At 37.6% G+C, this 27,208-nt stretch overlaps 1 protein-coding gene across 1 annotated transcript in view; it reads right to left on the bottom strand.

Moving 5' to 3' along the window:
- BRWD3 (bromodomain and WD repeat domain containing 3) overlaps positions 1-27,208 on the bottom strand; it is a 63,675-nt gene that overhangs the window by 11,174 nt on the left and 25,293 nt on the right. The window contains exons 12-36 of the mRNA XM_069811573.1: positions 25,476-25,516; positions 21,279-21,383; positions 19,095-19,248; positions 18,433-18,567; positions 17,447-17,575; positions 16,821-17,046; positions 15,962-16,132; positions 13,937-14,120; positions 13,330-13,423; positions 12,479-12,628; positions 11,577-11,653; positions 10,384-10,561; positions 9,673-9,789; positions 9,114-9,221; positions 7,669-7,793; positions 7,352-7,434; positions 6,825-6,936; positions 6,409-6,470; positions 6,163-6,318; positions 5,350-5,470; positions 4,256-4,381; positions 4,089-4,167; positions 2,426-2,482; positions 1,756-1,896; positions 1,341-1,493 (exon numbers count right to left, since the gene is read on the bottom strand). Coding sequence (XP_069667674.1) covers positions 1,341-1,493; positions 1,756-1,896; positions 2,426-2,482; positions 4,089-4,167; positions 4,256-4,381; positions 5,350-5,470; positions 6,163-6,318; positions 6,409-6,470; positions 6,825-6,936; positions 7,352-7,434; positions 7,669-7,793; positions 9,114-9,221; positions 9,673-9,789; positions 10,384-10,561; positions 11,577-11,653; positions 12,479-12,628; positions 13,330-13,423; positions 13,937-14,120; positions 15,962-16,132; positions 16,821-17,046; positions 17,447-17,575; positions 18,433-18,567; positions 19,095-19,248; positions 21,279-21,383; positions 25,476-25,516 — 3,084 coding nt within the window. The remainder of the gene's footprint in view (positions 1-1,340; positions 1,494-1,755; positions 1,897-2,425; positions 2,483-4,088; positions 4,168-4,255; positions 4,382-5,349; positions 5,471-6,162; positions 6,319-6,408; positions 6,471-6,824; positions 6,937-7,351; positions 7,435-7,668; positions 7,794-9,113; positions 9,222-9,672; positions 9,790-10,383; positions 10,562-11,576; positions 11,654-12,478; positions 12,629-13,329; positions 13,424-13,936; positions 14,121-15,961; positions 16,133-16,820; positions 17,047-17,446; positions 17,576-18,432; positions 18,568-19,094; positions 19,249-21,278; positions 21,384-25,475; positions 25,517-27,208) is intronic.

Raw genomic sequence — 27,208 nt, 5'->3', positions numbered from 1 at the left:
GACAGGTACGGTCACACAACCTCCTGCTTCCTCCCATCTAGCACCGTTTACATGTGCACTGAAAGCTCTTTGCAGCACTCTGCTCCTTCTCCTGCTTGACAGCACCTAGCATAATAAAATCTTGTGTCACACCATGTTAGGTGCCCCACACAAATTTTACAGTAATATTAAATTCCATGTATTATTGTGCTTTAAGTAATAGTATCTCAGTCTAGTCCCAAATGGCATGTATTTCTTAATAGTCTAAGTGTTCCTGTTTCTATGCAAGAAATATTAGGCAACTTTGTGACCAGCATACTTATCTATGCTAAATGACATGTTTCAGAGATGTGATTTTGTCACAACTTAAGCGTCTTATTCAATATGCAGCTTTTCCTTATAATAAGGTCATTACAACTTAGTGTCTGGAAACACGGTCAAAATTCTGCCTGCTTTTATATTATGAAGACATCAACCACTCAAATTCTATTTTGCATCAACAGTGGTAAAAACTGCATCTGCGTTCTCATGCCAACTTGTGATTTTTTGAGCATAAACAACGTATCGTTAAAACATTTGAAAATTTTAGAATTGTTTGGTCATTTAGCTTCTTAGGAAAAGCTGACAAGGAATGTCCTGCACAGGAACACATATCAAACATAGCCATGTTTACATGATCAGTCATACACTTAGTAGTCATTTTACCTAGCTTATATAAAAATATCTATATTCTAACATTTTGATCTCCCTTTTCCCTCTTGCCATATCCTGCTTAGGGCTCCAATCCAATCCATTTTTTCTGCCTAAGCAGATTCCTATTCCTGCACTCAGAAAAAAGCAAGATTGGCACCTGAGTAACACAGGCAACACTGTGCGAAAGTCTTGCCAAATATACTAAGTAAACTAGAAAAAAATTAAGTGTCATAATGCTCTCATCTCCTCCAGCAGTAGAAATATTGCATAATACTTGCATTAACAGTAGATTAAAAACATATATATATATATATATATATGCAGTTATCAAGCTGATAGCCTTGTTTCCAGGAATAAATTACTGAAAAAATAAAAGCAACTGGTGATCAGTTTTCTGCTGCAAATATTCAAAGAAATAGTTGCAACAGTAACCATACCATTTCTCAGAAGCTTTAAGTTCAGGAAGTTCAGATGAAAATGAAATTCAGAAGTGATCTCCGTGAGCAGAACAAAGCAAATTTATAACCATAGGTCCCGGAGCTGACATATACTACTTATTTTATTTCACAATGCAGTGTTTTCCTCTTCAGATGCAGACCTTATTTCATGCACTGTACTCATGTAGGGCCAGGGTCTTTGTAAAGAAGGCATTAAAATTTATTACTTACTCGAGACTTTTTATTAGGAGTGTAAGCTTTAGAGTTGCAGAATATTAAACGAATGTCTTTGTAGAATTCCAGGGGACTAGTGTAGTTTCCTGCTTCCAAGGTTTCTTTCACAGTGCTGAAGTCCATAGGAGTGTCTACAATATCTCTATAATCCTGTAAGAAAACACAAGAAAATAATAAAGGCTGTCAAATCCTACAGCAATAAAACCACCTAAGTGTTCACCCACAACAGTGGCTCTCAAGCAATTCTTTCTACTTGAGAGTTACTGCAGATAATTCTCTGAAAACATCAGTGCAAAGAACATGGGGCATTCCAGCTCATAAAGGGAGAGGTTAGAAACATGCCCAGCATGAATGTTTTGCCAAAGGATAAACAATAGGCTTTTTTAATTTTGAATATGGAAGTTGTACTTACAGGATAGGAGAAAAGATCAACTGGCTGTCTAAAGGGCTCAGAGTCCTCTCTTTCATAAATCAGGTTTAACAACTGCTTGCATTGCTCTTTCCAAGCATCAGGACTTGCTTTCATGGGCTGTCTTTTTATTCGTCGTCTTACCTGCAGTGAAACAGGTGTATTTTGTCATTTTTCAGAATATTCAAATTTTTCACTCTAAGTTTCTATTAATTTACCAATGTTCTGATTCAAAGCAGATTTTCACAGTTAAAAACAGAATTGCAGTAAGATTAAAGCATAGCTGATGGCACAACAATATGCAGTATGCAAACTGCAGAAATATGCCTTTTCTGGTAATATATAAACACTCAAACCCATGAGAGGTATGCAATATTTTGCATCCAACCTTGTTATTTTTATCAGCTTTCGTCCAAATTTGACTGAAAATTGAATCTGTTCTAGGTATGTTTCAAGTCAAATAAAAAAAAATTCTTCAGCAATTAACTAAATTTTTCTGCACAGTAACTTCCTTAGTCTGCCAACACTTACATACACATGCAACTGAATTCACATAGTTAGTCCTACAGACTGCTGGCCATGACAAATTTAAACCATTCCAGACCTAAATGAGTGTTTCAGTACCTGGTGTACCTCCCTTCACAAGCTAGACCAAGCAGAAATGTTTACTCACTCGTCTTTTTCCAGAGGAAGTTCCCGGAGCGTCTGAATCTACATCTACTTCTGCCACCTAAAGGCAAAGTTAATGATTACACACATGCATGCTTGTATGCACCCTCAGCAATAGAAAAAGGGTTAAAAACCAGCCAGCCAACAACGAAAACCCCCAATTTTAAACTACTCAAACGCAATGAATGGTTCAAGCAAAACAGAAACTAGTTTCAAACTAGCAGTCACGTAACTTAAAAAAAAAATTAAAAAATTAGGTGGATGAGCTGTTTCATCTCTTTTCCAAGTCTGCTTCCATATAAATTATACATAAACATGTGAGAAATATGAATGGCTTATTTTCAGTCCTTAAAACTCAGCTAAGTCCCAGTATTGCAGAGCTCTATTCCACTGCCTAAATGTTCATGCTCTGAGCAGCTGTACTGAGTTTATTCAGGTTTCATGTAATGACTGACTTACATCAAGTGTATGCAATATTCTTTTCAGAATCTGGATTTAGAAATTGCAACAAAACCTCCTTTGTACACAGCATTTTACCAGTTATTAAAAATAAATAATGTTGAGATGACAGGAAAGTTTCTACAAAGAATACGAAAGTAATTTCTTTCTTATTTTAAAACATACTATAAACCAAAACATATTATAAACCAGCTCTTTGAAAGGCTGGAGAGAAAGGAAGGTGATATAGTAGCAATTATGGACACTTCTGATCACTGCTTGACACAGAACAGATGAGCTTCACAACTGACACAAGAAGGTTCAGTTGGGAAAGGAGGGTGTGCTATGTAAGTCATGGAAATCCCTCATTTTCTTCAAAATACTCTTTTAATAGTCTGTAAAAATAGATGCCATTATTATATCTTCAGTTTTATAAAAGTAATTAAATTATGACATTGTAGTCTAGATTTTAAGTTTCAATACAAATCTAAGACAATAGCACCGGCCATAAGCATATAGGTGTTCAAAGCAGCATCACGTTTAACTTAAATATTTCAAAACTGCAACAATGGAGTATGTCTTGGGGAAGGGAGGAGGGAAGAATCCTCCTAACTAAATCTTACACCAGCTCATGTATTAGAAAGCAACACTGTAAAAGTAAAACAAACCCAGGTGACTTTGGTTGTAACAGGTCACTTTTTTGTAACAGAAACTGCAGCAAATTTCAAAATGTTTACAAACTGCATTTAAGGGGAGAAGGTGTAAGGAGAGAGAAAAAGTTGGAGGAAGTGATATCTAACCCATTTTCTACCTGTCATTTCACTCCAAGGTACAACTGACAGGAAATGACACAGAATTACATAAGAAAACCAGCTCTGCTGCCTCACTGACAATAGGAGAGCTGTCGTCCTTCTGGTTTTGGCAGACTGAATAACAGCTCCAGTTCATATTTCCCTTACTTACTAATACTTCCTCACACAACAAAACATCATGTACTGGGAGGAGATTAAATATAGGCAGTTCAAAGAATAATTTTTACTTACTTAAGGGAGCTTATTGACCCAGGGGAGCAACATAAATGGCCTAAATAGGCTCATCTCAAAAAGTCAGTGCAACTACCCATAAAATAAAAACTCAACAACAACAACAAAAAAATCTTTCTCAAATTTCTTCTAAGTGCTGAATTTAAAAAGTTAAGAAGTTCTGACAATCAGACTTAATGGTCTTACCTCCTCTTCATCAGTACTGCTTAGGTCTTCTGCTTTCACCTTGTTATATATTTCTAATATATCAGTACAACTCTGATCCCTGCAGGACAGTAACAAAAGCCAAAATACATAATCAATTATCTCAGAAACTCAAGATGTCAGGTCTATAAAGTAAAAAAAAAGCCTACCCAATGAAGCGAAGTAAGACATCTGTTACAATTTTGGCTGCTTTGACTATAGGACTGTCTGGCTCGTTGAAAGTCCTGGCATTATGTTCAATGTATCGTACCTCCCACATCAGTGCAGAGATTCTTCTAAAAAAAAAAAAAACAACCAAACAAAACAAAAAAAAAAAACGAGGAAAGGGGTAGTGAGGAAGGAGTACATTATTTTTTCTTCTGAGTTCAGTAGGATTCCTCAGTAAAAAAAGGAATCAGCTAATTCAGATCCAGGAGAAACAGGTTGCTAGAGACCAAGGTAAGTGGTTTCTGTTCACATACTGCTGACTGGCCCAATGTGCCAGGCTGTGACAGCTTTGTGGAAACAAGATGTCCCTCGTCAAATCAGCAATGAATGGAATGAAAAGAGGAAACAACCCTACTGAAGAAGACTGCTGACTGCTCCCACTTAGAGAAAGCCTTAGAGATAAACTGGTCTTCGGGGGGGAGCGCAGGACATTATTTATCCCCAAGTTAACTAGAAAAACTGAGATTTCTAGTTTACACCACTACTTAGCCCACTTCTGGCAACTGCAGTACAAGCAAAGCATCTGGTTCAAAGGCAGCAGAGATACAGATGAAGCAAATATGCTCTGCCTTCAAACACATCCAGAGAGTAAGGCTCCATACGTTACACAAAAAAGACGCGCAGGACATTATTTATCCCCAAGTTAACTAGAAAAACTGAGATTTCTAGTTTACACCACTACTTAGCCCACTTCTGGCAACTGCAGTACAAGCAAAGCATCTGGTTCAAAGGCAGCAGAGATACAGATGAAGCAAATATGCTCTGCCTTCAAACATCCAGAGAGTAAGGCTCCATACGTTACACAAAAAAGACGCAGATCCAGATATACCAGCTTTTGCCTTAACAATGTGGCCAAAAGAAATTATTATTCAGGAAGACTCACTTTGCCAAAGGCCAAATAGAATCTGATCTTATGCTGTTGACTCATCGAAGAAATATATTGCTGAAGTGGCATTACATAGTATTCAGCTAAACATACTGTCCTTGATGGGGCTATAGTAAATGTAGATTACAAACAAATAAAAATCCAACTGACCTATAAAACCTGTTTTCAAGTCTCCTCCTGATTGTGGTGAGGTCAGTTGGATAAGCAACAACAGTGCAATACATGGGATAGGCACTAAGGTCCACCGGAACAGCAAAGGGATTAGAAATGTCTGAAAGACAAAAGATCAAAATAATGTAGATGCCTCAGAAGATACCAGAAGGGCAGTTATAACCAGACTCTTTATAATGGTTTCTGGGTTTCCTTCTAAGAATTCAGCAAAAGCAATACAGATCTACAGCTGGATATGTCATTACCCAAAGGGTAGGATTCTTCCTCTTGTACCATCTGTTAACTACTCTTGAAAAAGCATTTTTTGTTTAAGTATTGCATCTGAGATTTGCATGCCAGCATCTAACCATATTGCTAAAAAGCAACATGGCATATGCACTTACAACAGGAATACTACAACAAGCAACGTAAACTAAGAATACAGGCATGTCCTATGTATAAATATAGGGTAGAATTTAAATCATAGCATGCTATTGAAGGGCTACAAACTAGTTACAAGGGATTTTTTGGTTGTTTTTTCAGAGGTTTAATTCAATGTTAAGCTCATTCATATTTAGATATGACCCACTGAGAATCCCCATTAACCTGAAAGGAAGCAGGTCAAGCCCCAGAAAAAAAAGGAGTATAACTGAAAAGGACACCATATGAAATTTAAAAGGCTCTTTTCAATTACTTAGTTGGCACATTTCAAATTCTCCACAACAACTCCCAAAACGCCATCCTATCTACTCTTTAGTCATGTGCCACCACACTGATATTCTTAATCCTTCCACCTTTTCTCTCCAAACATACCAAGGGAAAGAAGTTGCTCAATCCCCCGGATTACTCGTTCACATTCTTCATCTCTGGAATGGGCACCCCATTCTCCTTCCTGGGGTTTGTAGAGAAGAGCTGTCAGCTCATCTGGAGTCACAGGAACTCCAGCACCAACCTCCTCCGGATAAGCAGCTAAATATGAAGAATTCAACAACAGTAAGTACTAGCAGTGGCAAAAAACTATTTACTTTGTACGTGGATGTGAACTCAATACACACTTACTTCCTTCTGGAATTGGTTCCATGTCCCATGGACTCATCCTCTCTCTTTCATTGTTGTCCCAGCTATTAAAAAAATATATATTCAAATGCATAAGTTAGAGCTGAATATAACAATACACCTTTTCTCCACCAGACTTAAACTAAAAAGGTCATGCCTATTAGAAACAAGACTTGTCACTTGCTACATTCCAACTCCTTATTTCTCTCTTGTATCTCCTATATATTCACTGCACTGCTGTTTTATGCGTTGTTTTATGAATAAGTTCATAATTAAATAAAAACAAAGCAGCTGATTACGTATTTGAATGGAAAAAAGGAGCCTAGTTCTTGAGGTACATGCTTAAGTTGCATGTAAACATCTAGGAGACCCAGAGCATGTAAATGTGTGTGATATTTACATAGCTGTAATGTACTTACTGAACACAGTAGCACTGGAAGGAACTATCAGGATATTCTGCCTGGAAAGGCTGCTGACTCTCCACAGTTCCAAACCACCAAGCGTCATCTATTATACTGCGAAATCTATCCCCTGTAAGGGAAAAGATTGCATTCAGCAAAAGAACAACATAAATAATTGTTAAATACTTCTTTTTAGAGAATCAACTTCATCTTTCATAAATGCACTACTTCAATTCTTACTTTTTGCACTGCTGCCCTTCCCCTAAGGGAGGACTTCCACATCTCTAGTAATTAGTCACAGCTGCCTCCATGCCTCAAATCATTCTATAACAGTAGCTGCTTCTGCTATCACAGGCCTCGTAACACTCTCATTTCTCTCTTTTTTCTGCTACAGGAATTGCAGCAAACATCAAATAAAGTTTCCAATGATCGCTGTAGTATCATGTGTAGTATAGTCCTTTACATCATGTAATAGAGACGCTGTATCCTATTAAACAGCTGCAGAAATGTTGCAAAACATATGGAAGTGGAAAAAAAGTAGTCACCTATTTGCCAGTTCCTTTCTTTGGCTTCATTATAAAACTGATGCAGCACAAGGAAGTCAATAACATCTGGCATATCATGGTACCTTCATGAAATAGACAAAAAAAATTGCTTCTATAACCCATAAACATAGTTCCACATGTACAATACAGAGAGTCTCCAAAAACAAAATTTCATGCATTTTGTTTTCAACTTTGCTATAATAACTAATTAACGCCATCATCATGCCTTGCAAGAGACAAAAAAAAGGAGAGGGGGGAAGCTTCTAAACTGCAAGAAAATCTTTTGAAGAATGTCATCAGCATTTCAGTTTACTTACTTTATGGAAAATGATTCTCCTGTCATTTTGCCTGTGATTGGATCTAGGAATGCAAGCTTCAAGCAGCAGAGCGTAGGAGGCCCAACTTCATATTTAATTCCTACAGTCTTCACAAATTCTTGTTCCTGTTTATCAATAAGCATGGAACAGTGTTATTTTAACTTGCTAACAAAAATGTCCATGTTAAAGTACCAAACATTAATAAAAACCAAATATATTTCCACTCTACAGCCCAGGTAATTTCACCCATAAAAGTGTTCTTTTCCAAATACTAAAAATCAATCACAGTCACCTTAAAAAGAAAAAAAAAAAAAGACATAAGATGCCCATTCCCTTGGTAGATTTGTGAACATTACACCCACAAATTATTTTTTTGTAATAAGGTTCTAAGGAACATACCCACTCTGGTTTTAACCACACTGATGGCACCAAAGATTATACCTGACCAAACCCAGGGCCTCCCACCCTTGCATAGCAACATGCAGGGGAAATAAAAGGAAATTCTTCCTCTTAAAGTGGAAATTCAACAATAGCCTTTATGTTCACATCCTGTAAAACATCAGCTGGTGGTAAGGACTCTATCCTAAGTGAAATGCTATTTCCTTTTCCTTACAAACTGAAGATTACAGCAAGAATCCCTAAATACCTAGGACCGACCAGTAGCCAGATGTTTTTCCAGTAAAGCAATTGTTTTCATTAATAGAACCACTGGCATACACATATATGAATATTAGCATACACGTGTGCTCTTCTCTTGATATGAAATCTGAGTAAAGCAGAAAAAAATATGGCAACACTGTGGATTGAGTACTAAGGGGTTCAAAGTAAAAGGATAAGAAAAATCAACATAGCTATGTAAACCTAGTATCTATCCAAGCATATGTTGTAAGATCTTGTCTTGCCCTTCCAAGAATTTAAGAACATACACAATTATATGCTTAGCTAGATCCACTCTTTAGCAGAGCTTATGCATACATTTAGGTCTTTGCGCCATGATGTCTTACTTCTTACTATAGCATTAAAAACAATAAGTAGAACCTAGATGTTCAGGTCATTGTAGAGCGCTGACAGAACTACAAACAGCTTTTGAGCGGTGGGTTCTGAATTAATTAGCGTTAAGAAAAAAAAAGCAGGGCAACCTGTTCCAGTGCTTAACTGCTCTCACTTTTTCTTTTATTTAATATTCTACATTTTTTTTATCCATCAGGCAAGAATACCACACTAGATAAACTTTCACATTCTTTAATATCCTTCTGGCTTCCTATCAGGAACTGAACACATGTAAAGGCTTTGTGTTAATGAAAACACTAATTTTAAGATTTACCATTTTAATTTTGATATTAACATTTTAAAGTGATGCTTTCTTCATATTTTTCATACTGGTTTTTAATGTCAATTTAACATTACAGAGACATTCAGCTCTTGAAAGTATTTGTTTAACTTACCCTGAGTTCCATTTTGTTCCATGGTTGTTTTTGCATGTTAATACTGTAAATTTTTGCTTTCCTTACTGCCCGCACATAAGCTTCATGGCCTTGCCTAAAGTATATGATCTTAAAAGAAAATATAAAAACCCATTATTTTACTGATAGTTCTCTTCCTGTTTATTCTAAAATTTCTATGAACACATCAGGCATCATCCCTTTCAGAACATACTGCACACTTCAGTATTTCATTATAAAGCACTCTTCTCCTTAAAAATATTGATATCAGCCCCCAAAGTCACACCTGCTATGTGCTTTCAAACTTGGGATCATTAAGAAGTGTGCAGGCTTGTCTGAAGATGCACAATCAATTCTTCCTGCTACTCCTAAGTTACATGTGCACAAAAAGAGACATAGGACAGCTATCTGTAAACAACTGACTGACTAAGAATAAAAAAAAGTTATCAAAGCTCAGCCTATCTTGAGCACGATTCACTGAAAATATTACTAGACATAACAGTCCTGACCAAAACAAGCTCATCAGTGTAGGCAGGAATTTCAGAATTGCTACGCTTATTACCTCATCGCCCATTTGTGGGACAAAAGGTGAGCGGCGGGGTATAGTATCCAAGATCCACTGTGGGGCAAGCCATTCTTCACTGGGTTCACCTTCCATCGAAAGCAGTCCACTTGGTTTCTTAAATATATTACATTAAATTTAGAATGCAAGCTGTAATTACTGTGGCAGAACATATGAAAAACTGATCATACAGCACTTATTGAAGATAACTAGATATAAGGGCAAAGCAAATGCTGGAATGTCAACCTTCTAAAAACCTTAACTGAACAGCAGGGAATAAGACATGTTCATTAAAAACAAAATAGAAGGTTAAAACGTTCATAAATAAAGAGATTATATTTCTTTAGAAATATTCTAAACATCTTTAAAAATACTAGGAAAAAGAAATCTGACAATGTAAATACAATACAGGTGCATTATAATTTTACAACAAAATCACCTTGGAGTAAATCTAACTGCAGTGAAGAGCATAAATCTGGGAGAAAACATACCACCTGCGTGAAACATGGAAGTACATCTATGTCACAAAGCAGCAAAGCAAACAAACAAAAATACTCTGGGTACCACTGGTACTACAATTCCTGTGCTGTCCATAGGTTCTTTCTTACTATATATCTTTTGTGAAAAATTTTACTTTGAAAACAACCACTCAAAATAAAATTTATATTCATAAAGTAAAAAAAAAGACACTAAAAAATTTAAAATGTTGACCTTTTTTCTAGGCTGTTTAAGTTTCCTTCGTTTGGGCTCCAGTCCTTTTGTTCCCTTCATATTTTCATCTTCAGAACTACTACAGATTTTCCGAGCTGCCTGCCTGGTTTGTCTCTTTGGCGGCTGGAGATTAATTCCAGCATCTGCTGTCCAGTCAGAATATTCACTTGATGAATCACTGTAGATAATAAAAAGTTGTAAGAAAGAAAACAGCACTTCAGTTTTCACACAATGGAGTGAAAGGTCCAAACATGCAACCTGCTCTTCTGGTTATGTGGAACAGATGTCAGGATTAGCACAAAATTTCTCTCTCATGTGAATTTAAAGAAAACCTCAGTGCCCTCTAATTTATGTATTTCAGCAAATTATTTTATCAATTGCAAACTCACAGTAAAACTAAAGTTATGGCTGATACCTATTTTCATACTAATTATTTCACTGATTCATAGACTGACTTCATAAGAACTGACTGTACAAATGCATGAAAAATATAGAAAACTAGAGCACTCTTCTAAAAATACAGTTCTGACTTCTTTAATATCCAAATAACAAACATACAGTATTTATATTAGCTCATGGCCCTTCCAGCCATAAAAGCATAACATTAAGAATAAGAAAAGAGACTGTAAAAATTGTACACAAATACATACTGACAACAGAAAAAGCTGGAAATACTGAAGTATGAACAGAAGATATGTATGCACTTCTATCAATATTTCTATTGCATATGACTAACTGGCATTGATTTTTTCAAGCAGTTCTTAATTAAAGACAAAGTTTTCTTACAAATGGTCTTTCAAAACTGTTCTTGACTTTGGGGGGGGCGGGCAGGACGTGACATGGACACAAAAAACTACAATATAAAATGCTCCATGAAGGACTGGAAAAAAAGTCAGTCTTCAAAATTAAGAAATTTTCACACTGGTTTTCTGTTAAATACTGTTATAAAAATTTTTACAATTACTTAGTCACTCATAAAAGTATTTGTCTGTTCACAGACTCCACAAATTTTGTTGGTTACCATTTTAAACTACCTAAGTGTACTAGACACTTTGCTTCCATGTGTCATAAGGTGTAAAAAATCTGTACTGACTTGTAGTCGCAGTAGCACAATACTTACTTAAGTCTTACTTATGTCTTACTTAAATTACTTAATAAGCTAATGTTAACAATTAAGAGACCAGTAAAGCTACCTGGAACTGCTTTCACTTTGCCATGCTGCCACAGGATCATCCATAGATGCATCACTTGTGCCAACAGTCTCATCTTCCTGTATTAAAAACAGAAGCTTTCACTTTGGGGCCAAGTTTAAAATGTATCATTTTTGTTTGCAAGCAAGTTGTAGGACTTGTCTCACCTGAGGAAAGCTTTGTATTTAAGGACTGGTTTAGCTTAAAGTAAGTCCACAATTTCTTTCTGTCTCTTAATTAATATTATACTACATGCTTATGTAATTCCTATAGAAAGAGATCTGAATTTTAATGGTATTAGAACCATAGAATGAGTTCTTATTTAAGTGTTTGATTAATAAATTTTAGTGTCAAGTGACCAGCTTTATAGCTATTCTGTACGCTTAACACATTTACAAAGTGACAATGTTCAGTCTCTTTTTACTTTGCATGCTTAATGAGAACAAGTTATATTTAATCTGGTATATTTTAAGTTCTTCCCTTGCCAATATCAATGATTAATACCAATACTCAATCTCTTTCAACAGTAGTCTACAGATGAAGATGAAATCAAAGTACTGAATATGACCTAGAATATATGTGCTGCATGAAATCCCAAAATAGCAAGTGGTTTAACACAACCCAGTTAAATTTACTTGAAAATGTTTCAGATTTCCAAAAATACCCAACCTGTTTTAAGCTAGTTTTGAATACTGTACAGGCATTGAGGTAAATGATTCTCCACTCTCCAAGATCAACATACTACAGTAACACCACAAATCCAAAAGAGTCAATGATCTGAGTGTTTCTTCCTACGTGGAGAAACTTGAAGCCTTAATGGTAACAGCGCTCTCAGCACATCTGTTGTCAAACCACGCTATTTGTGAACACGGAACCTATTGAAAGAATCGTTTGATATATCAGACCTCTGAGGAGCTGTCTGATTCTTCCCGTGCACGTGCACTTCGACTTGCTCCTTGCTGATTGTGTTCTATGGTGGAGCGTGTTTGGTAGGCATGCTGGCGTTTGCGTTGGTTTCTTCTCAAAGACCTTCCACTTCCTGGTTGGTAATCATTCTTTTATCATGGGACAGGAGGGACAGAAAGAAAAAGATTAGAGATTTAATAATGAATTACACAGTTAAAAGATGCCTCATTAAAGTGACCCTATGTTGTATCCCATTTACAAACAACAACTAGGAAATCTAGAATTAGAATTGAAAAGGTATCTTTTACACACTCGTGGTTCGTTTCAGTGCACATACAGGTGTGGTTTTTTGGTTCAATATCAATTCTACTTTTCAAAGTAGCAGTCCTTAGAAAGGAAGTTATGGAGAAATATCATTTTTTCTAAAACATATCTGCAATCTCTGGGTAAGATAAAAGCTAGCCACTTAAAAAAGCGTGGCACCTCTAATATTTCTCCTAGTTTCCACGAGTCAAACTGAACACCCACTGTGGCTCTGCTCTTTTCCCTTCCCAGCATCTTCCCACTACCGAAGCTTTAAGGATAGAGATTTACCACTGCTATTTGCATATTAGAGTATAAAGACAGACAAATTACAGTTACAGAAGGAAGACAGAGAGCCAGAGAAACAATTAGTATTATTGAGCTTCTAAATCATTTAATAAAATTGGTTTGGCATGAGAAACAATTAGTATTATTGAGCTTCTAAATCATTTAATAAAAATGGCTTGGTGGTTTTTGTCTTTTTTTTTTTTTTTTTTGCTCGAAACTGCCTCACACCCAGGTTCTCTCTTCTAGTGAATTAACTCACCCGTTGTAAGGTGTGGGATGGCTTTCTCTTCTTTTCAACAGTGTATAAATTAATTTCAATTTCACCTTTGGCAGCTCGACATTCTTCCTGGACCCTAATTATACATAGGAAACATCCATTTTATTCAAGAAATCACCATATAACTTGACAGTCTCATTAATATACACATTAAAATACTTCTGGTTCCCTTGCTATAAGAAGTCTGTGCAAAAGTCCTCCTAGCAAAATCCACAAAAACTTCACTCCTGGCATCACAAGTCAAGGAAGCAAACTTGTTAGTTGAGCATGCATAATTATTTTCAAGTAAACTGAAATGTATTAAAATTATTTTCAAGGTTTTTTTTAAATAAAGCTTCAGACAAATGTGGTATTTGAACTACTGAAGAAAGATTCAATTGTGAAGAGAAGGAATTACTGCTTTCAACTCTCCAGCAGAGACTACCACTCTAATCCTAACATCTGGATTTCAAAACAAACCAACCAACCAACCCCCCAAAGCCAACACATTTCTGAAAAATCATTTTTTAAAACTCATAACAGGTGTAGGGAGGAATCATTAAACATTACACAATTTAATCTTTTTTTCCTGTCTCACTTAAGATCTTACTTGCTGATGCCTGGAGGAAGCTCATTCACCACAACTCTCCTGCTCCATGCCATGAGATCTCTCTCCGTTGCCATTTGACTTCGGGGAGCATTGTGATGCATCTGCCGGACCCCTTCAATCTGACCACTTCTCCGGAGACCAACGTTTGGTGGAGATGTAACATCCAAACCCGGACTTCGAAGAGCTAAGGAAGAAAAAGATTTTTCTTCACTTCTATAAACCACCAATAAAATCTAGAATTTAAAGTTTAAGGACTGAACAGAGATTCTTTTTTGGCAATAAACAACACTACGTTAAGTGGCTTTGTCTTTTGCTTCAGATGAACATTTTTGTGTATTTGCCTCGGACTACTGGAGATGCATATGCTACTGTAACATCACTGTGGCTTGCTATATCTTAGAGATATCTGAGGCAAGCAAAGAATATAATCCATGAGAAAAGTTTTAAAGGCACTTAAGTGACCTTCAAATCAAAGTCTTGCCAACTGCTTAAAGGCTCTGAAATCATGACTCTTAAATTCTATTGTACAGGAAGAGATGACGTTGACATCTAAAATAGACTGCTGCAAGGTTTAAGGTTTCTGTTCTACCTCCACTTGTGCTGTGTTTGTAACACTTATCTACTGTGCCACAGGCACTGCTCCTTCTCTGGGCTTTTCGTCAGGTGGTACAACAACACAGTGTGACATACTCAGGAGAAAACAGACACTTTAGGTAGCAAAGTGAGACAAAAAGGCTGATAATATCAGAATCACTGGCATCATTGCCTTAATTTATCTCATCATTTGGGAATGCATCAACACAATTTCCACATGCTTAAATATAGTTCACCACATGAATATATTGCATTCACGGTTGTGCAAACCTATATAAAAAAAATTGGCTATTAAAATATCAGGTACTGTATACATACTGTAACTTACACAAATGGGCAGTTCATGTAGCAAAGTCACTGATCAATGGAAGTTCTACAAGGTAACTACTTTAATTTCTATACCACTCATACCTGGAGATTCCCTTTCACACAACTACAGGGAAACACAAATAAAATTGAAAACGGAGATTGCACAACACATCAACCTACCATAAGAAGCAGAAAAGACTTCTTGTGAGTTGAAGCTGGTTTCTAGGCCACCTTCTTGACAATACCAATTTAGATCAAAGCAAGTGTATTTTCAGCATCTTTCACTAGTATTTTTCCTATTCCTTCCTGAATTTAAAGACAAGCAACTCCAAATCTATCAATCCTAACGAGCTTTGCCAGGAAATCTAATTGAAACGCGTAATCAGTCATTTAACCTAGAACTAATTTATTAGCAGATGTAAATTTTTTAAAAGCTCAGGATGACTTGCAGCACAAGTCCACAGCATCTACTCTCTTACATCAACCGCACTGAGTAAGCTGCCTCGCAGTCAGCTGTTCACATCTGATTGAGTTTGGTCTAAATTTTTAACCACTTTGTGTATTAAAAATAAAATCACAGTAGCAGAACACTTATCAGGAGAATTATCTCAAGCTTTCTAAGGAAACACTAAGACAGAGCAGACACATTTATTTTATAAACACTGATGCTCAGCCTTAGCATTTATGCTGCAACAGGAAGCCATTAGTCTGTCACAACATTGTATTCCATTGACATTCTCTAATTATACACTGTTATCTTGACATTATGCAGTTACAAAGTATCATCTTTGTAGTGACTGATATCAAGACAATACAGTGAACTTTATGTTTATTTTTTAGGTAAGGTTTATAACAGGAAATAATTACAGTCTAATAGTTCTAGGTAATCAGATACAGCCCAGTCAGACCATTATGTGCCCTCAGCTGCACCTTAAACTTTTAATTCCTCTGCTAGCATCAGCTGAATGTCCAAGTACTCCACATAGGTTAACAAGGTGTGTAAGAACAAGACAGAAAAGCATCCTCAAAGACATAGTCCCAGAACTTACACTAAAACATTTTGATTAGTACATTATGGTGCTTTAGGAAAAGAAATGATGGAGATAAAGAAGGGACATTTACCTCCATTAACAGAGTGGGATCTATTGAGTGGAGGGTTTGGAAGAGTTTCTCCTTCATTAATTAGTCTCAGATCTTGCTCCCTCTGTAGCTCTCTGATCATTCCATCAAGGATACTCTCATCCTGGTCATTAGTTTGCTGCCCGATGACTTGTTCAACTACTTCGCCATCACCTTGAAAGAATAAAGCCACAACTGCTTACAAAATTATTTCTGTTTTACTAAACACCATAGAAACAATCAAACTTAAAATTATGTACAATTGTCTGTCTGCCCTGCAAAACATCTGATCACCAGTCGGTCTTCTGCTCTCATGTAATAAATGGAGGCAAAGTTTAAAAGAGTAGTTATAATAAAAACCTAAAATAAAAGACCACACGTAAAATATAAACACAAACCCTTAAAAACAGCAGAAAGAAATAATACTTCAGTAGGTAATAATGGAAGATCTCTTCTGGAGACCAGCATTTTGCAAAAGTTTATATCTACAAGGAAAAAAAACTGTTTTAAGAAACAAAAGGTATTTTTTCAATATCCATCTTACCTTCCTGCTTCCTTACTCACATACACAGTTACACTGAGGCCAATGGGACAATACTTCATGCATGCTGCCATACACCTGGTAGAAGTCCACAGATTTCAGAATACTGCGGTCTCCTCGTCTTGCCTGCAGTCACAGTAATTCCATACACTTCCTTTACGCCATAAAGCCACCCTATCTCCTCTTCTACCTCTATACTGAATTTAAACCACTAGTTTGAGAAGACAACTGAAACATACAAATCCTTACAGTATCATCATACTGAGCTGGTGCTCAATACTGTGCAATACATGTATTATGCATGAGTTTTAGACAGCATACCATTAGCTACGTATCCCAGCTGAGGAATAAGTTGTTCATCCTTGCAATTTTCCCTCCCTGGTACCAGCCGCTGGAATCTCGTGGGATGAGGATTTCCATCAACATCCACCAAGAATGGAGGAGGCATAAGATGTGGAGCCTGTTGAGTCTGTTCATCCAACACATAGTTATTTGCATCACGGATCAGTGGTCGGTAATCCGTATGGAAGAACATCTGATCTGGAATCTGCAAGACAGGCAATCTAGTAAATAAATCAATGGCCATTTGCAGCTGTCTTGCTGCTTTGGAATGGCTCCCATACCACAACTCCTACACTTAGGATCAGCAGAAGAAATGTTATGACAGAGAACAGATTCCTACCACAAATGTGGTTTACTACCAAGGCCTGATGCAAAAAATTCAATAGTAAAATATGCCAACAGAGGTGAACAGATAATGTTAATGCTTTGTTTCCCTGTCTAGAGATTCTCTTGTCTAAATCCTTTTGATTTAGGTAAAAAGCAACTGCTTCATGATCTAATTATTATTTTGTCTGGGGCAGGGCAAGAGAATAAACTGTAACACAAATACTTCTAAGACAAAATTAGGTCAAGACACAGAAGAGTTTAAAATTAATTTAACCCACCTTTTCATAATATTTATTGCATCCAAACCCAAATAGTAGCAGATGTCCATGAGAGTCTGTGCAGGCAAAATGCTGTCCATCTGGTGAGAACTTGCAATCAAAAACAGCTCCATGGCCTTGGCCCTCAATCTGTATACAAGCACAGAGCATTCCTTTCACAATCATGCATTCTCCACAAGAGCATTTTTACAAAAATTTCACCTGTGCTCCAAAAAGTATGTAATCCTAATTGTGTAATTTCTCATCTCGCTCGAGACTGATGTGCACTCATATTTTTTCCACTTAATTATTAAAGCTCCACTGAACAATGAAGTAAAACCTTCCATTTTCTCTTTGTCCTGAAATTTCAGTACAACTTTTAATGTATGTTCTGAAACAACGACCTAGAAGTCTACATTGTATGTTAATGGAAGACATAGGGCAAGCCTGCACCAAAGATCTCAGACATGTATTGGCTCCGTACAAGCAGGTTTCACAGCCCCAAGTGCCAAGAGGCTAGCTCAGGTCCTGAAGCAGTACAGCTGCATTTGCTCAGCACTGGAACCAAACCAACAAACCTGGCACTGGGCGCATTAAGATAAATGCAGCACAGAGCCAACCATACTGTTTCCCAGACCACAGCATTGTGCTACAACACACAGGCTTACTGGTTTTCTTTGCTCTACCCTGGGAGTCACTATAATCTTTTGCACGGTATAACCATGCCCATACAGATGAATAATATTCAGATGTAACAGATCCCATGAAAGACTTGCTGCTACACCTACAATATGCAAAAACATACCTTGATATTGCTTACTGAGGAGTACATGGTTTTCTTTTTAGTATGTAGGAGTTTTCCCCTAATCCTGTTGTAACATTGGTCACAACAGGTATATAATGAAATCTGCTTTTGCCTTAAGATCAGTTTTACACAATTGTGGAAATAACTAACTAGCTAACTAAATAAATAAATAAAACCCCAACCCTTCCCTGATCATTCTTACCATGTTAAAGTAATTGCGAATTTTTGTTCCTTTGTCTATATCCCAAACGAAAATATTTCCATCGTGACCCGCCGAAAGTACAATCCTTTGGTCAAACGGATGGGCTTCCAGAACAAAAACTTCATCATCGTGACCCTGCAATGAAAGCATGGTGAAAAAGAAAGTAATATTTCTCCATGTAATATCTCCAAACATGCTAGTATTTAGTGTGAGGACATCTCAGTTCAGGTAGTCATCCATGACAGCTCAATTTACTGGATCTTAGACTAGAACTGTATTTAGTCAACATTTCTGTCAGAGACTTGGCATTATCTCTGCCCACTTTGTAAGTGCCTCGGACTGCAGCTCAGCACAGCTGAGATGGACAAGGATGGGGAGGAAGAAGAAATCAGCAGTGAGGACAGCTGCGGCCCTCTAATTTGAGCACAAACGGTGGCCTTCAAAGGGCTCCCTTGTCAGCCAGCAATCACCAGGGTCTAGCAGCATTTTGGTCATCAGCTCCTTTCCCCGTGATACATACTCCTCACAATAAATATAAGACAGGTGGCATACTTCAAGACAAAACACTCCTCATCAGGGGGAACGATGATGCAGTTTAGCCTCAAATCAGTTTCAGAGTTGAACTATAACCATTTGGGATTACCCACTTGAATTTTACTCACAGATAAGCTGTGAAGAAGCTGCCCTGTGGACGAGTTCCACACTTTGAGAAGGAAATTGTTGACTGCAGTGATGACAGTGGTATCATATCTATCCCAAGCCACCATAGTAACCTTCAGTTTAGTTACCTTGTCCTCCCCAGATGCTACATTGTTCCTAAGGAAATCAATAATTTAAAGAAGAAATAAATCAGTAACAACATACAGAAACGTTTAACAGTACTAATTCAGTATGAAATTAGGGACAGCATGGCTGCCACCACTGTGACTACTGGCTAATGCAGGAGAATGAAGGATGGCTTCTGTAGCGGTAAAAAACGGATAGAGAAAATATTCAGTACCAGTTTATAGAGTTTTATTTCCTTAAAAAGGACAAGTTTCTTTTCTGTTCTTCTTAAGCGATCACCCTTGCCTATCCCAATTCTTTCTTTCAAGCAATTCAGTTCTATCAAGTTTTTTCCTACAAGGCATTTTTCTTATCAGTCATTAATATGAGTAAATTGTATAATGAGCAAGAATGTGCTAAATAAATCCAAATCATACTTCGACACTGTATTGGGTTTTTGTGGCAAGGTTTTGATAGCAGAGAGGTTACAGGGGTGGCTTCTGTGAGACGCTGCTAGAAGCTTCCCCTGTGCCCGACAGAGCCCGTGCCAGCCGGCTCCAAGATGGACCTGCCACCGGCCAAGGCCGAGCCCATCAGTGATAGCGGTAGTGCCTCTGTGATAACATATTTAAGAAGGAAAAAAAAAGTTACAGCAGGCACAGAAATGGCAGCCAGAGAGAAGAGTGAGAACATTTAAGAGAAACAACCCTGCAGACACCAAGGTCAGTGCAGAAGGAGGGGACGAGGTGCTCCAGACACCGGAGCAGAGATTCCCCTACAGCCCATGGGGAAGACCACGGTGAGGCAGGCTGTCCCTCTGCAGCCCATGGAGGTCCACGGTGGAGCAGATCTCCACCTGCAGCCCGGGGAGAGAGGACCCCACGCTGGAGCAGGGGGATGCCCGAAGGAGGCTGTGACCCCATGGGGGACCCACTCTGGAGCAGTGTGCTCCTGAAGGACTGCACACCGTGGAAGGGACCACCCTGGAGCAGTTCGTGAAGGACTGCAGCCCATGGGAAGGACCCACGTTGGAGAAGTTCATGGAGGACTGTCTCCCGTGGGAGGGACCCCACACAGGAGCAGGGGAAGAGTGTGATGAGTCCTGCCCCTGAGGAGGATGAAGCAGCAGAAACAACGTGTGATAAACTTACTGTAAACCCCATTCCCCATCCCCCTGCGCCGCTGGGCAGGGGGAGTAGGTAGAGAATCTGGGAGAAGTTGTGCCCGGGAAGAAGGGAGGGGTGGAGGGAAGGTGTTTTGAGATTTGGTTTTACTTCTCATTACCCTACTCCCGTTGATTGGCAATAAATTAAGTTAATTTTCCCCAACTTGAGTCTGTTTTACCCATGACAGTAATTGGTGAGTGATCTCTCCCTGTCCTTATCTCAATCCACGAGCCCTTTGTTATATTTTCTCTCCCCTGCCCAGCTGAGGTGGGGGGAGTGATAGAATGGCTTTGGTGGGCACCTGGCGTCCAGCCAGGGTTAACCCTCCACAGACAGCTAACTTATTAAAAATGTAACTATATGAAATATAAAGAATTCTGCAAAGCAAAATGCCTAATAGATTTCTCCATTTCTGCTTTTTGTTATTGTGCATATTCAATTACAAGGCCATTTACAGAAGTCACTTGAGGATCTCAGAAAGAAAAACTCGAAACCCTAACTGAACCTGAGAACCAAATCACCATATCTCACCTCTTACTTGAAAACTTAAGGAAAAGTACAATGTTAAGAAACATGCTGGACATATATATAAGCATATCAGCATGTGATCAATGAGGTTCTACTAAAACCTCTTTCTGTGAGATGAACTCTGTTTGACATTCTTACTTTGTATATAAAATACTAAATATTCCGCAACTATTGGAGTAGGGAACTACCAATGTATTAATCTTTTCTTTTGGGGCCTAATTAACTGTGTAACTTAACAGATAGAGCCACGGCATTTTCAATACACAAAAAACATGCACTGAAGTTAACTCAAAAATGGAAGTAAATAAACAGTTTTCAATACGATGGAAGATTTTGGTTTTTGTGTAAACGTGGCTATGAAGTGTATTCTGTTTCGGTTTGGTTTACCCTGTCATTTTAGTAGCCATATCCAGGACCACACTCTTCCAATCTTGCTGCTGATAGTGCCATATTCTTGCTGTTCCATCTCTGCTTCCACTGACAAATCTTAAGCTATGGAAAAAAAAAAAAAAAAAAAAAGAAAAAAAAAGTAATGAAATTCTGAATAAGGATAAGTCACCGCTGCTTTTGGTCTAATACCCACATGCCCATCATAAGATCTTATTCTCTCACTATTCAGTAGCTTCGCTATGGAGTTTTCCATCCTCAGCAACAGTGTGGGCATGCTAAATCCTGTGGCAAGAATATTTAGGAGCTTGGCAGAGGACTGTCATTCACCTTAGAAAACGTCGCTACAAGCACTTACTTTTATGTTACTCTGCAACAAATGTGTACACACACACATGTACACAAATATATATATACATACTTGTGTATATATACTTGTCTTACTCTCTATATGCCCACACATAGGCGTGTTTAACAACTCATAAATATCCATGAACTACTGCCACAGGAAACAGGCAGCTACAGAACACTGGCAAGCCAAGAGCACACCCATTCACACCAGCACAGAAGCTAGAATGTATTTAATCTTTTTTCAACACTTATTCTTTATATTGTTTGTGCATCTCTGATGTAGAGAATGTAATTAAAAGACAGTGAGGTTACAATTTTCATATCAGATATTGTACGGTACAAAAGAGTTTATATCCCACAACATTAATTACATTTGGTTACAGCTAGCAGATGGCCTTGGAATGACTTCAATGTCGTAATTCATACAAGCTGCACATTCCCTTTTTAATGACATCAGCAAATCTCTGGAGCAGTTCATAGTGGCAGCAAAGAAAGAAAAACTGCATGCCAGGAGTCTAGCATAAATTATAATACATTAACTTAGGGAGAGGGTGAAGACAGGGAAGGGAAATACCCAAGTTGAACACAAGTAGGTAACCCTGCCTGCGAAGTTGAATATGAGTATTTTCTTTTTTAAACTCCTCCTTGTTTAAAAAATTCAAGCATCCAGCAAAAGCAGTTAGCTACATCATAATGCTTTGTCTATCAATGTCACAGAAATCATTTTTGTTGAGAATTTTTAAAAAAGCTCCTCAAGTAATACATTTTCATAGGATGGCCAACACCTTTAAAAGTATATTCCTTTTACATACAAAATTACATGTAAAAGGCAAGCCTATTCAATTTTATTTTAATAAGTGATTGTTTCCCCTTTTCAGTTTCCCTGATCTGAATTTTTTCATCATGATGAAAAACGGTTAAAAAATGCTTGTGACAGGTTTATTTTCTTTTTGTTTTTACTTCTTTATATTAAAATAAAAAGGAAGCTATCACTTTTCCATTAAAAGCATCACTATAGCATATAATTTTCAGTGACTATGTGACCTAATACCCCCACTGAGACCTGTGCTCTCACAGTGCTTGGAAGGAACTGTTAGTACAATTATAGCAGTACATTCCCACATAATTTTACATGACAAAGATCTCCAAGTACAGGTGCAGTTCCACTGGCAAAGCTACAGTTTTGCTTGGAAGGCTCCTGCTTGCACATATCCCTTAAACCTCCTGCCAATCAAAATAAAGAATATGAGCAAAAGCTGGCATAAGCCCATTTACATTAACATGTTGATCACTAATCAAAGCTTGTCACGCCACTCTCCAACACAGCTGTGCTGCAGAAGTTTGACACACAAACACGCCTGTAGGCACCTTTATACGTTTTATCATGAGCATCCTGACTTTCATTGCTGCATAAGAGAGAGCATCCTGACTTAGCACAGTTGTAAAAATTGAAAGCTCTGCAGGTTGGAATGGTTCGCTTCATAAACTTTAAGACCACATGATTACTGTTATCATCTAAACTAATTAACTGGAAATTCACATATTTGCCTAGAAATTCACATATTTGCCAGGTATGTCAGAGATAAGTAAATTATTATGAATAATAAAGCAGACCAATTAACCAAAGACTGCAAGTTCAGAGAGCATGTGATGTGCGTGTAGAGTAACTGTCCCATATACTCAGCTCCAGAAACTAGTCAAAGTAAGTACTGTAGCTCATCATTAGTCACATAAATGAACACAGACTCACACAGTCTTCACTCCAGGAAATGTTAAGATTAACCCATTGAACGTGACATTAGGTGATGTTAAGCTATCCAGATGTACTGGTGACTCAGTGAAGACTAAAGATAGTGGGTTGCAAGGAGACACCACAAAAATATGGTAGGACACTACTGAAGTATTACATAAAAAAAATCCAAAACCTTGTGGAAAGCCAAACAATTGTAATGAGAAGAACATGTGTAAAGGAGAGTTTTAATCTCAAATGCAGACAAATTAAGCAGGGGAATTTTATCTACTAAGCATCTACTCCTGGATCCAAATTTGGGATGCGAGGATCAACTGCACATTTACATCCCATTGAAGAGCTATTCTTTGCTTATTCCCCCTTGGAAGTAAGTCAGGTTTTTGGGGTTTGTTTTTTTTCTGGCAATTTCAGAGTTACAAAAATACAAGATGAAGGATGAGGGCCTGTTTATTCATCCTATCATGTTTATCACTCTAGAACCTCACAGAAGTTGAGCTCTTATGAATTTTGAGTGTGTTCATGAAAACAAACACTCTTCCCACATTTTTCAGAACTCTGAGCACCAGAAGAGACAACTTGCTTTTTCAATGTGCCCAGAGAGAGACTTGCAAAAGAAATCATTCACAAAGGAATTAAATGAGACAGATAGTAAAGGGTGGATGGCCTTATGTTTCAGCAACATATCAGCAATGTCATATTATTTGGAAAATGTTTTCAAATTATGCTAATCGCTTGCTGCTTTCTGGTCCCCAGCTGGTATAAATGATACAGATAACATATGCAAGAGAAGTAAATTTTAACAAAAAACCCAAACATATACATAACCTATCAACAACACTATCAGGTTCAACATGATTCTTATATGGATCATAAATAAGAGCACAGTGAAGTAATGAAAAAAAAAAACAAACCCAAACAAAAACCCCCAAGATAAAAGGTAGTTCTACAGTTCCTTGTTTTCATTATGCATGATACTCATCATTTAGATGCCACTATTTCCTTGATTTCCTTCCATTTCACTTCTGACAACACACCAAGTCTTATTTCCCCTTTCATGTTTATTTTCTTTTCATAAATGACTGCACTGAGTTTGTACCTCCTTTCGGTCAGTGCAGACAGCATTGCTCAGATGCTAATCTAAGAGCCTACTTTTTTGGAAGTCAGAGTGTCACATTCCCATACTACTTACTACAGAGAGGACAGAGCAAGAGCAGTTGGTAAAGTAGTGGCCTCCTCATCTGTGCCCCAGTACAGAAACAAGGGAATATATCTGCTTTGAATGTAAAAGCTACCAAAAGTGCTCCTGTCATTGGTAGCTTGGCCTCCCCTTTGCCTCTAACTTGGCCATCAGCACTGGCTATGTCTGGCAAACAGACATGTGGTACAGTCACCATGCTACTCCTTTTGTTTCCTGCAGCTCCAGAAAAACAGATGCCCAAAAGTCACTAACTCAAACAACAGCCACACAGATAAACAAACATGTGTATGTGCTTATTTTTCATCTTGCTCTAACAGGACTGAAATGATAAAGCCAACAAGCTTTTTTCCCCCACATTTAACCTGATGTTCTAGTTAAGAAAAAATAAGAAAGAAAAGTAATTGAGAAACCAAATCCCTGATCCCATTATAAACAATGAATATACTCAGATGTTTTACCAGGTAAAAGCACCTCGCAAGAGAGGCTCCTTTAATGAAGATCAGACCTGCAGACTTACTTGTCTGACCATCTGTGTATGTGTAACAGTTCTAACTTTTGCTTCAAAGTACATTTATTATAATGCTCTTACTCCAGAAGTAACCCTTTCTGTATTTAACAAGGCTACCTGTGAAGACACTCTTACAAAATTTGGTTTCCAATTTGCTCAGTTTAAAAAAATACAAAACAAAAGCACAGTTACAGAACATTTTTGTTGTTACAGCAGAAGGCAGCAAGTCCAAGTTTGTGGATATGACACACATCTTGCAATGTACTTTGAGCAATTTGTCTAGATTAATCAGAGCCCATTTGGTCCTGTTGCACCAAATTTTCTCTGACAAGTTATTTGGAAAATTAAATACCATACTTCTCATGTCAAAATCCCAGGACAGCCACTCACCTGTCACCATTGTTACAGAACTGGACTGCAACCACTTTGTCCTAAATAGAAGACAGGAAAAAAATAGTAGTAAGTGCTTTGTAAACTGAAACACTCATCCAAAAAGATCTTAATGATCAGCTTCTATTTAGCAAATTGCATCTTCCTGTACACCTCCTACAACATACTATCTTACAAATTTAAGAACAGAAAAGTCACATTTGAAGCTAAAACTTGCCCAGGCATAGTGTGTTAAACATTGAAATAGAAAACTTCAGAGGTGATGGTTTCGTGTTGCTCCAGAAGTAGCTCAGAGACAGAAACGATTTCTGACTCAGTCTCCCTGACTCTTAGACCTTCAGGAGGAAGAAGCTGCAGCAGCTCTGTTCTTGTCTGAGCACAGTCTTCCTGCACAGTGCCACAGGACCGTACATACCCCTGGGTAAGCTCTGCCTGGGGAACTCTGCACCTTTTAGACTCCGCAGAGTTAGCAGGAATAAGGAACCTCAGGAGCTCACAAGGCCTGGTAGGTACAGCACTCAACAAGATGGAGAAAGAATCACTTAACCGAATAAATGATCACAGCAGGTTTGCAATTTTTAGACCTAATGTTAAAGTGCATCAAAACATTTCATCAAAAAAATGCAAACCTTGGCTTTATTTCCACTTTTCAATTGTTGAGAAACAAATGTTATGTTTTAGACATGGTTTTGCAATTTTTTTATTTTGCTAAATACTTGTGTTGGCTACATGCATTTGCTATCTTCGCTCCCACTGACGTCTCTAGCTCCTGATAACCAAGTGCCCAGTTCAGGTTTTTTTTTCAGGGGTGGGCTGACAGCAGTCTGTGGTATGAAGAAGAGCAGACTTTCAAAAATAAAAGGAATTACGGTTTATACCAAATATGAACTGCTGAATATAGAAAACATTTTTTCTTTTGTGAGCAAAATACTTGTTAGATTTGTTGGTTTGGAGGTCTGAGACTTAAATGTGAGAGCCATGACTCCCACTGAAGTTCAGTGAATCAATTTAGACCTCAGCTTTAATCCATAAAATATTGTTAAGGTGGGCAGCTGGGCTATTAAGGTTCAAAGACAAATGCTCTGAACTCCTCACAAGTGACAGCCCTATCAGTGTTGCTATAAGCTTGCCTTTCTGATATATTGTTTACCATGCACATAATAAATAATGCAATCATCACCTGCTCTCGGTAACAACTAAGAAATGAAGAAAGATTTTATATTGCTTTAGTGATGCTTCTTTATGGGGTTTCATTAAAACTGAAACATTCAACAGTTTTAATAAAAGCTATCAAGACTCAAACTCAAAAACTATCATTGAAAGTCATTGTACAGATATTTTAAATAGTTCGAGTTTTTACGAAAACCCTTCTGCATTACCTGAGAAAGGATGCTTTTAAGCTTGCTTTATTTTCTAAATGAAATTACCATCATGATCCAAAGTTTGACTGCACACTCTAAAACCAGAATTACTTTGTTTTTTCTTGTTATGTGAATTTGTGGTCACAACTAAAGTTAAACACTCAAGAGTAAATTTAATAGGAAAAATCACATCATGCATGAAAACTGCTTTAATTCTTCATTCCAACACAGACTTTCTTCAAGAATATGGGAAAATCATCTAGTCCCTCAGTTTGCTGGGGGAATGAAATACATAAAGCATATTTTGCACACATCTTCTGCCTCAGAGGAATTTAAAAATAAACATACCACAAATTTTCAGGCATTTAAATA

The sequence above is a fragment of the Haliaeetus albicilla genome, chromosome 23, assembly GCF_947461875.1.
Source record: "Haliaeetus albicilla chromosome 23, bHalAlb1.1, whole genome shotgun sequence".
Lineage (NCBI taxonomy): Eukaryota > Metazoa > Chordata > Aves > Accipitriformes > Accipitridae > Haliaeetus > Haliaeetus albicilla.
This window is presented reverse-complemented; position numbering and strand designations above follow the sequence as displayed.